This window comes from Pteropus vampyrus, unplaced genomic scaffold (genome assembly GCF_000151845.1).
Source record: "Pteropus vampyrus isolate Shadow unplaced genomic scaffold, Pvam_2.0 Scaffold65, whole genome shotgun sequence".
Classification (NCBI taxonomy): Eukaryota; Metazoa; Chordata; class Mammalia; order Chiroptera; family Pteropodidae; genus Pteropus; species Pteropus vampyrus.
The window spans coordinates 3278165-3289761 of record NW_011888846.1 but is presented as its reverse complement, the minus strand read 5'-3'; the positions used below and the strand labels follow the sequence as shown (position 1 = coordinate 3289761).

General features: G+C 38.8%; 1 protein-coding gene across 4 annotated transcripts in view; it reads left to right on the top strand.

The window, feature by feature from the left end:
- The window catches only part of RASAL2 (RAS protein activator like 2), a 252763-nt gene that overhangs the window by 211887 nt on the left and 29279 nt on the right, over positions 1-11597 (top strand). For all 4 annotated transcript variants that reach the window (XM_011361240.2, XM_011361239.2, XM_011361237.2 and 1 more), the window contains 4 exons: positions 2736-2889; positions 4376-4474; positions 4983-5537; positions 7847-7991. In XM_011361240.2, the coding sequence (XP_011359542.1) occupies positions 2736-2889; positions 4376-4474; positions 4983-5537; positions 7847-7991 (953 nt within the window). The remainder of the gene's footprint in view (positions 1-2735; positions 2890-4375; positions 4475-4982; positions 5538-7846; positions 7992-11597) is intronic.

Below are 11597 nucleotides of genomic sequence, written 5' to 3'. Positions count from 1 at the left end.
TTTCAGGGACTAGGAGTAGTTTTGAATTCTAATCACATATGGCTTGGTTGTGATATCTGTTTATGGCAGCGTTTGGAAGTTAGACCCAGGTATCAAAATGAAATTTGGTCGGCATTGGAAATACAGTGAATAAAGAATTTTATCCAACTTTGTGTAAAAGAAAAAAGAATGAGTAACCCAGTTAGGATGATGTAAAATCAGACCTAGAAACAGTAAACCAGGGTAAGCACTGCACAGGGACTAGAACAGACGTGAGAGGAAGATTGGATTTGCAAGGTGGGCGTAACAAATACCTTCCAGAAAGGGGCTGGGAATGGCCCAGCTCTGTTCCCCAGCGGAGTTAAGAGAGTCCCCTCCACCCCCAGGTTGCCTCAGTGTTTTCCTAAAGCCTTTGACTCTGAGAAGTTGCACGTGGAAGTGGGCAGAGGCCTCGCGCTCCTTCCCTTCTGTCTTGAAACGGTCAAGCCTGCGGCGGGCTCCTGAGTCCTTCCAGCGCGGCTTCTCCCTGCCGCCGCGGCTCTAATCCGCTTACAGGTGTAGCAGCACCATGGCAACGGGCCCAGCCTAGCGCCCAGGAACCTCCGCGCTGTTACCTCAGGGGCTGGATGCCGCCTGAGGAAGAGGAGGAGGAAGATCGCCTGGGCTGCAGTCCTCTCGGAAGATGATTTCATGCACCCTCGCTTGTCCTTCTGTTCTGCTTCTGCTGAAGACTTGAAATTACGCCTGGAAAACACTTATCCAAAGATGTTACCAGTGACCGCGGGCGGCAGGGACACTGTCTTCTATTGGTTCTTGTCTTCGGAATGGAGAGTTGTTTTCTGAGACATAGTTCAGGAAGTGACTTGCTGTACCGTGACATGTGGCACCGCTATGCTTTGGGGTTGCACTGCCAGGTGGCTGTACAGTTGCTTCATGTAGGTAGACATTTATTGCATTTGAAACAAAATTAATTTCTGTTTTAGAATATTTTCCTAGGAAATTTTAAAAATAAAAGTAAGCCTTTTCTCATACCTCCTTCTATTTTAAATATGCCTTTTTCTTTCCTACTGAGAGCTTCCTACCACATCATGGGAGGCTTTTTCCCTCCAAACAACTCCTCCTGGGGAAAACGGGCTGGAATTGGGTTTTTTTTTTTTTTTCTGTATGTTTAAGAAAGATTATAGTATCCTGTTGCCTCAGCCAGGCTTCCTATGAAGCATGTTGGGAAAGGTTGTATGGTAATTACACTCGAGTAAAATTGTTTTAGCATTTAGCTATTTACAGTTGTAGTTGCAGTATATAACATGTCATTGTCTTATCTAATAGAACAAAAGAAAATAAATACGGAGCTGTGAACATTGTTATATTTTTGCATCCAAAACATTAGGTGGTTTTTGTGCATGTTTTGTATTATCAATAGTAAATATAGTTATTGACTTTTGACCTTAAAAAGGCTGCTGAATATCAGGGCACACATTTTTTACCCTAAACATTAAATGGTGGTTGGGTTTCTGTGTGTGGAAGGAAGAATTGTTGCTTGAGATGTTTTGTACTGTGTGAAGTTTGATTAAATGCTGTTAGAATTAGGAAAGAGGGAAAGAACAGCCTTTAATGCTACTTTCCTGTATCTCATTACTTTATAATTCAACTGAAAGTTACTCTGACATCAAGAATGTCAGTTCCTTTTAATGTTAATTGTGGTTATTTCAAGGAAATGAACGAAGCTGCTTATTTAATGTTTTGCAAAAACAAATGTCTTTACACGAGGCATTTCTTTTTATCCGTATTACTAGGTACTTCTGCTTGAAATACATGTATTTAACTCTGGGTGTTTCACTCAATAAATACTATAATTATTGAGTAAAACTGCCTGGCCATTCAGTTCTGGATTCAAGAATATTGTGCTTCCTATTGTTTGACTTCGTTGATTCTTCCGAGGGGAAGGCAGTGTAGTTGTAGCTCTTGTAGTGACGAGAGCCATGATCCCCAGCATTCTTTTTTAAACAGCTAGGAAACAGAAGTAGGATGCCTGAATGGTGTTGACAAAGGTCTGTTCTTCTAGTTGAGAGTTTGAACATTGCTTTTGTGGGTGGGAGGTTTCTTCAAGGCATTTTATTCTTTATTCATATTTATACAGTAAAACATGGACAGAACCAAAAGCTTGCCAGAAAAGAATGTCATATTGAAATGGAAATCAGACCTTTTAAAAGGCAGGGTCTTATGCTGAAAAGCTTGGCTTTAAGTGTGTGCGTGTGTGTGTGCGTGTGTGTGTGTGTGTATTCTGCCAAAGCAGAAACAGAATATTTAGCTACTACTATTTTATCAGTAGTAGACGATAAAGCTATATCATGAAAAAAAAATATGTCTTTTAATAATACCCTTTCATAAATAAGAATATATAAGATAACCTTGAGTAGTATATATTTCCTCATTTCCAAGACAGGAGTGAGGATAAAAACAACGTCTGTAGTAGAGCTCTGAGCTCCCTTGAGACTACAAAATTATAGTATGTTTTTGTGCTTTATTAAGGAAAAAAGTATGTGTGTGTGCATACACAAATATATATATATATATATATGTTTTAGATGTGCCACATGAATATGGTTATCGTTGTTGTTGTTACAGATTAACTATTAATTTGCTCATTTATTTTTTTCCTTAGGCATTTATACATTTGTTGTTAGCCTCCAGTGCATTAGACCTTCATTTCCTTGTTGGCCAAGCAGTCAGTCTTAAATACCTGTTTCTCCTTTCAGGTCTCGTGGGCTGCCTAAACTCAAGGAGTCGCGCTCCCATGAGTCCTTGCTGAGCCCATGCAGTGCAGTGGAGTGTCTGGATCTTGGGAGAGGGGAGCCTGTATCCGTGAAACCACTCCATAGTAGCATCCTCGGACAGGACTTCTGCTTTGAGGTAAAAAAGTATAGAATGAAGAAAGGGTAGTTAAACAGCAAGCAGATTTTCTCTCTAGTCATTCTGTGATTTCAGTCCTCTGGTGTTGATGATTCAGTCACCTTAACTGGTTTTCCATTATCAAAAATTACCTACTTACAGGGAACAGTTTTAGAAATCTATTAATCTAATTATATTAATGATTAAAGTTATTAATGATGGCTTCTCATTCCTTTTGGTTTAATCTGCTTTCGAAATAAATGGGTTCTTAACACATTCTCAGCAGAGGTCACAAGATTAACAATAATATTAAATTAGTATTTTAATTTTTTAGGATTGATAAAGATATCACCCACTATGTTATTATTTTTCTCCTGGAAGTCTAAGCCTCCAACTTTAATAATTCTTTGAGGGAATTGACCAAAACGTAATTTTTCTAACGACAACACGGGCAGTTCAAGATCTGGGACCACGTCTTGCTAATTTTTATACTCTCATACACCTCGCCCAGCCCCTGGCACGTTGCAGCCGCCTGATTTTTTGCATGAACAAATTGCCCTGTACACTTCAACATGTAACCAATATAAAAAATATCAATGAGTGAGATTTTTTTACAGTCTTTTTCTGGGGGGAGTAGTACTAAATCTCATGTGTTTTACAGTTATAGCACATCTCAATTTGGACTAGCTACATTCATTTCAGGTGCTCACTAGCCATATGTGGCTAGTAGCTGCCATATTAGATCAGAATATGTCATTTGATCTGATTCACTAGGTTATACTCTGAGACTGAGTTAATATGTGAGCACACTTAGCAATTTGGACAGGTCATTTGTTGGTGTTCTTTTTATGTCGCTTGAACTTGCCCGTATTTGTGGAACTCCATTTAACAGGCTGTATACCAAGCCTAGTGTTAGATGCTAGGCATGTAGATAACATGTTTCATTTTTAAAGGACAGTGATAATAGTGGTCAGGTTAACCTAATAAAGACTAGAAATCAACATGTGGGGTGCCTAGTAGAGGAGAAATGGGTTCCAAAGACAGCAATCCAATACCGGTAGCCCTTTTTAATTTCATTTAGTTCCCATCTATAATAGTATAGTGAACGCAGCCCCAAGAAATTGGATGAGCTGTTTTAGAGACGCTCTTTCCTTTTTAGTTATTTTTTTTTTTATTAACTTATTCAGAATTGAGCATAGTCATTTGCAGGTAATTTAAGATGTGGCCTGAAAGGTTTTTAATTTCAACCCTTCTGAGCAGTTTGAGGTTTCTGAGCTGAATTCGCAGTGGCCTTTGTTCTCATACCTGGAGATGAGTGAAGATGCAAAGCACAAAGCGGACGTAGATGTAGATAACAGAAACCACCAAGCCGGCAAATGTCATTTTGGTTTCATGTAGTGTGTATTGGGTTCATAGCTGATCCCTGACTCTTCAGCGATACAGCTGGGAAACTAGAGCCCCCGACCCCTGTGCTTCCCTTTCTTTATCTCTAATCTTTATCTTGAAGGTTACCTACTTAAGTGGAAGTAAATGCTTTAGCTGTAACTCCGCTTCAGAGAGAGATAAGTGGATGGAAAACCTTCGCAGGACAGTTCAACCAAATAAGGTAAGAGTGGCTTTAAGTGTCTAAAAAAGTCTCATTTTTATAGACGCTTTTAAAACACATTTGCATATTATGCCATTTTATGCTTAAAATAATTTTATTGGCAGATATCATGATTTTACCAATGTGGATAAGAAAACTCAGAGAAGTGAAGTGATTTGCCCAAGTCAGAAGCTAGTACATGATAGAAATGGGACTAGAATCTCAGTTTCTCAACTAATCTCTTTTGATTTGCAGACATTAGTCCAGTTGCCACTCTGCTAGCTACATGAGAACTTATATTACAGGACAATAGTTTTTAAACCCAAGTAAAATAGTATGTATGTGGCTCTCTAAGATTCAGATACATTCTTTAGAGCTTGCTATTATCGTGAACAATGAGATAGCAAACTCTTTCATTATTTATTAATTACCTGTCATAAATCAAATAATCAGCATCACCTATTTTAAAAGGAAAATTTGTATTTGTGGGATTTCAGCTCTCAAACTCAGCTCTGTTACCTCTTTATAGGACAATTGCAGACGGGCTGAAAATGTTCTCCGTTTATGGATCATTGAAGCCAAGGACCTCGCCCCTAAAAAGAAATATTTCTGTGAACTGTGCCTTGACGATACCCTCTTTGCTCGTACAACCAGCAAGACCAAAGCAGACAATATTTTCTGGGGCGAACATTTTGAATTCTACAGCCTTCCACCTCTTCATAGCATCACAGTTCACATTTATAAAGATGTGGAAAAAAAGAAGAAAAAGGACAAGAATAATTACGTAGGGCTGGTCAACATCCCCACTGCCAGTGTGACTGGTCGCCAGTTTGTAGAAAAGTGGTACCCAGTGAGCACGCCCACCCCCAACAAAGGGAAGGCAGGAGGACCTTCTATTCGGATTAAATCGCGTTTCCAAACTATCACCATTCTGCCTATGGAGCAATACAAAGAATTTGCAGAATTTGTCACCAGCAACTACACCATGCTGTGTTCTGTCCTTGAACCAGTAATTAGTGTGAGGAATAAGGAGGAGTTGGCTTGCGCCCTCGTGCACATTCTTCAGAGTACCGGCAGAGCCAAGGTAAGTGAAAGAGGAGAGCGCGTTACCCCAGATCTCTTCCCCGCCTTTGCGAAGAAACAAACAGCGTTCTGTGGAGGTCTGAGTTAGAGAAATACACTTTGCTGTGGTCAAAAAAGAAAAAAGAAGGAAACCCATTAGCAGGTCTCAGATCCAGAAGAGATGGGGATTATAAAACTAAAGAAATAAAATGGACAGACCACAAAGATTTATTTAAATTCCATTTGCATGAAGGATAGATACCACAGCTAGCTCTTCATCGTCTGACAAAATAAATGGTAGTATTGGCGTGATAATCCCATAGTGTGTTCAAGATTATTTTTCTTTAGTTCTAGAATGTGTTATGTGGCGATTTTACTCCTCACTGTATCTTGTTTAAGATTAACTGATGACATATCTCCCAGACACAGAAAGAGGTATTCCAGAAGCATCCTAGGCGTTAGCAAGTGTCTTCATGGGATTAAAATCTATATTTGGAATAAAGATACCAAGGGATGTTATATAATTGGTAGTTGTTTCATGATAGCCTTATCTCATTTCATCCTGGATAGAAGTAAAAATTTAGGAAGACAAAAATGAAATATGCTAATTGTATGAAGAACAACCACCAATTATTAACTGTAATAATTATTAACTGTAATAATTATCACCTCTATGGAGGCAATATTCACTTAACTAGGCTGAGTCACTGTTATATGCAAATTGGTCAGGAAAATTGTATTTCAGACCTAGAGATGTTCACAGAATAATTTATTTAGAACCAAACAAAATAAAGTGCTATTAAGATTTCTTGATACAAGTTAGAATATATCAATATACTCAATATTTTAGTCCCTTGTCTAATTGCCTTCCTGTTTGTTATAATTTTTGTGGTTAGATTCACTGATAATCTTCAGCTTTCTGGCATTAAAAAAGCTTAAGAATTGGGGCAAAGTGTCATTGAAATTTGAGTATCATCTTTGAAATTGTATAGATATGTTCTTTCTGCTCTTCAGTTGCTCAAAGTTGAGGATAAATATAAGCTTTTTAAAAACGACTTTATCGTATGATTTTTACATACAATAAACTATACCCATTTCGTGAAAAAGTGAAAAATTGAATGATTTTTTGACAGATAATGTTTCCACTGAGACCACCGCCAAAATCAAGAAATAGAATGTTAACCTACTCTCAAAAGTTTCTTCCTGCCCCTTAGCCTGAGAGTTTTACTAGTGATTTCTAAGTCTGTAACTCCTTGACACTGTTAAGACGCCCCAGAGTAAATCCCATTAATGTTTACAATGCTTAATTTTAAAGTAAATCAGCATACTCCTTCTGTTTTTGTTTTTCTAGAGACTTTGATATATCTAATGAATCTATAGCATTCAAAATATATGTTATCACATTTCAAACTGAACAATAATAAATACTGAATTTTACATCAAGTTCTTTAAGACTGTTGAGAATGAAGCAGCTGTTTCTTAAGGCCTGGGTTTCTCCTTGTGCCTCCCTTCTGCACCGAAGGGTGGGAGGGGTGGACAGACTGCCTAGCAAGTGAGGTTCGGTGTTAAGTTCAGGAAATTCCATGTTGATACCGTGGACCAGTTTGTGACTTATGCATTCAAAACCTAATATGTGCAGAAACAGGTAAGTGCTGCAAATATAGAGGTGAACAATAATAGACACTATCTTTGGCCTCGAGGGGCATACAGTCTTCTGGGGAAAATAGATATTAATCAAGTAACGAGAGAAATAAATGTGTGCTTACAGTGAGAAGTACAGAGGGAAAGAAATACGGTGCTGTGAGCGTGTGGGCTGAAGAGGCCTGACTCACGGGGTTCGGGGCGGTGTCGGTCAGAGAAGGCTTAGCTGAGGGAACGATGCCCAAAGACCCAAAGGATCTGAGGGGCTACGTCCACGACGGTGGGGCAGGAATGATGTTGGGAGGCGGCAGAACTGAGCAGCGTTTGCACAAAGCTGTGAACAGTCACACCATGTGTTAGAAAAGGCTTGGCGTTCCAAGGACCTGAAGACCCTCGAGGCTGGGTCAGAATGTACAGATATGGTGCAAGGCGATGCTGGGAGGTTGTCGGAAACCAGAAAATACAGAGACGTGTAGGCTGCTCTCAGAATTGTGGTCTTTATCCAAAGTGCGAAGGAATTTTACACTTAGGGATAGTGGCACCTAAAATGTTATCCTGACTTTTTCTTTGAAATGTATCTGGTAGCTTTAGTTTTGAAGCAGGGTTCCCAAGATGTCTGATATTTCATCAGTCTCTTCTGATGTATATTTATTCAGTTGCTTTCTGCCTGATTGAACATTGTTCTACCAGGACTTTCTGACCGACTTGGTGATGTCTGAGGTGGACCGTTGTGGAGAGCATGACGTCTTGATCTTCAGAGAGAACACCATCGCCACCAAGTCCATTGAGGAGTACCTCAAGCTGGTGGGGCAGCAGTACCTTCATGATGCGTTGGGTATGGAGAAGAAACACATGTTCTCTTTTCTTCCCCTTGTGATTTCAAGTTATTTCGTCCACATAAGACAAACAGATTGAGCTAATTGAGCTCGAATTCTGCATGTTGTTTTAGTCAACGAGTGTGTTAAAGTTTGAGTGCAGCTTTAAGGAGTCTCTGCAGTACTAACTCACCAGTGGAGAAACAGCAGATGGGTTTATTAGGATTTGTACAGAAAGATAAAGCTCATTAGCATATGCAGCTACCCCCAGATGCCCAAGTTCCTGATTTTGCAATACGTAATAATATTGGTAGGTGTCACTACTGAAGGTGGCCTGTTTCCCCAAAGTGTTGGGGATTTATATGTGATATGAACATATCACTTAAGTCTTGGAAGTGTTAACATTTGTTATCATGAATCAAAAACTAAGAAACTCTTGCCTATTCCCACAACTTTCAATTTCTGTCTTTGAGGCCTCCAGAATTTTCAGCAATAACTAATTTTTGTTCACTCAGTAGTTCCTGCTGACTAGGCCACTCACTTGCAGTTCCAGATTTGGTCACGGAATTCAGGCGCCAGCCTCTAGAGTAAGGCACTGTGCTGGGCACTTGATGCGTGAGTTCCTTGAGGAACAGTCATTTCTTTCCATTCCCAGTGCTTCACTCAGACTGTAGACCAGCGCTGCCCCATAGAAACATAATAGAGTCACGTGCGAGTAATCTAAATTTTCTGGTAGTCACAGTATAAAAAGGATAATGAGAAACAGATGAAACTAATTTTAATAACTTTATTTAACTCATTATATCCAAATATTAGCAGGTATTCAGTATAAAAATTACTAATAAGGTTTTCTAGTTTTTCCAGACTAACTCTTTGAAATTCAGTGGATATTTTACATTTATTGTATATTTCATTTTGCACTGACTCCATGTGAAGTGCTAACTAGTCGCATGTGACTATCAAGAGTAGACAGTGAGGTATGTTGAGGGAGTAGATAGATTTTTGCCCTCAAGGATCTTACAACGTTGGGAAGTAAGAAAGATGAGGGTATTCGTCTAACCGTAGGGAGAGAAATCGTGTGCTTTTTTCAATGAATTAAATAAATTATTCTGGCTCATACTTTACTTGCTTTCACAAGCCTGTAATAATATATTTGAGGAAGATTTTATAATAAGCAAATAAAAAAGCTTCACAATGATGAAATCTCAGTAAACCAAAAAATAATAATAAGTACACCTGAGCACTCTGAATAAAGTTTTGCTGTATTTCATATACTTTGAGCAAAAAAGAAAAAGAAAATAGATGGTATTTCCAGACCGCTTAAAGAATTCTCAAATAAAATTAAGTTCAAAGTTACCAGTCATACTGTACAATCTTCATTTATCTTGATTAATGAAGATTGATTATTTACTGCACAGGCTCTGCCTCAGACTTAAATCTTCCATCCATTAGTGCCTTTACCTTTCTGATTGAAGTCAGGTTGCATGTTGACACACGGGAAGTACCACTGGGAGATACAGGATAGAAGATTTGATAAAGACCATAATTCTGCTACCATCCTCGGTAGCAGAAGCAAATTCTTTTTAGCAGTAATGTGTCCACACCTTTTGACTTATTTCTACACATGAAATTTGGATGCTGGAGAGTAATGGATTAGTGATTTACATAAAAAACACATAGAACATTCTGGGCACAAACTTCCATCTAAACCACATCGGGAGCACCCACCTCCTTTGGCTCTGATGTTCTTCAAAGGAAGAAGGCGGATGTAAATGGATATTCGAATCTCTCTTAGTAGTTTTTGATCGAGTAAGCAGCTTCTAGGTACAAACTTAGAAGGGTTCACCTTTCAGTGTGGTACTTTCCACATTATCAGGCATAGGCTGTAGTTTCAGAAATGAAAATAATTTGCTCTGTTTGGGAGCACTGTAGACAATTTATTTCCGGACCCTTGAGTTATCTATTTGACTCTTGTCTTGAAGAATAAAAAAAAAATTCTTATAATTCACAAATTATTTGAAATATTCATATTATTTCCCTAGAATCGATATAACCTTAAGGAACTCACGAAACAGAATATTTGTAACATAAATTTAAAGGCGGACCAAATTTTACCTGGAGTATTTGACACCGACGATTTAGTTTTAACTTAGGTCCCCTTTAAATGGGGTCGATTGTGTGGAAGCACATAGTGTGGGAGACACTGAGAGCATGTTGAATACAAATCTTGTGACAATTGGCAAACATTTTTAGAAGCCTTTTACTAGTGTAAGTCATTTCACTTTCTGGAAATTATTTAAAAGTTGCCTAGTTTGTACATAACAATACGTACTGTGTGGAGCCCCTGCAAGCGCCAGGCACCATATGAGACGCTTGTCTTTTCATGCATGATTTCTGGTCCTCGCCACAGTTCTTTCCATAGGGTGGGAGCTGTTATGTTATTTTCCAAATAAGCAGCTGAAGCTCAGACTAGTTAAGTGACTTTTCAAGGCTCCACAGTCAGTGACGATGGGTCTAGGATTTGATCCTGGATTCGTCCAACTCCAAAGCCGTTCCTTTTTTCTGTGCACCCACTTTCTTTTCTGTTCTTCAAGTAATTTTCTTCCAAATAATCACTTGCCATCCTCTGTCATAGCTATTTTTAAAAGCTTTCATTTACCTCAGTACTAAACACTTTGCTAGAAAATGCTCTTCAGATTGCTGCTGCCACTTAATTTTTGCAGAAATTATTGTTCACTTTCATGAAATCTATTCCAACTAGCCTGAATCTCAAGTAATATAAGCAGATTTGAAAGAATCTTCAGATGATCTACTCCTCTTTCATAAAGTCCTATAAAAACCTAAGAATACTTACCACCAGCTCTCATAAATATTTATTGAGCCCCTGCAACGCTTTGGGAGCTATTCGATAGACTGGGGATTTGAACACGAAGAGAACCTAGCCCCTGACCTCCAAAGGCATTCATCCTAGTGACGAGACAGGCATGTGAACAGATGCCACAAAACTGTGAAACATGGAACAGTAGAACATAGGCAAGGTACGGTAGAGGATGCATAGGGAGGTGAGGGTTAGTTCTTTCAGAGAATGTGGACATATCCCATAGAGGACAGGATATATGAACAGGGCTTCTAAGCTAAATGTATTTGGGAAAACACATAACATTATATAAAGAGCTATTCTGCTACAGTTTTGTGCTGCGCTGAACCACTGTCCTCATTTCAAGTCTGGACACCCTCACTCGAATCTATGTTTGGCACCAGCATTAGCGCTTAAGACCTTAGGTGGGCCATGTTCAGTCAAGCTTGGATTATTTTTTCTTCTAAACTAATAACATTATTCACCCTGGCTGAGGGGCCTTATGACAAATAATGCGTTCCTGCTAATTAAATATATTTGTGGTTTCAGATAAAAGACTTTAAGTTATGTCATTGTTTAAAGTAGTGTCATTGTTATTTTTATAAATCCCGTGATGATGGTGTTAAGCGATGGCTGTTTCTCCACTTCCAGGATAAGGACAATAAGTATGATAGATGGGTGGTGGTACCTCTTGGGTTCCAAAGCAGTAACTCTTCGTGAACAATCTTTTGTCCCCTCCATATCAGGTCTCAGAAAAAATTCCCAATTA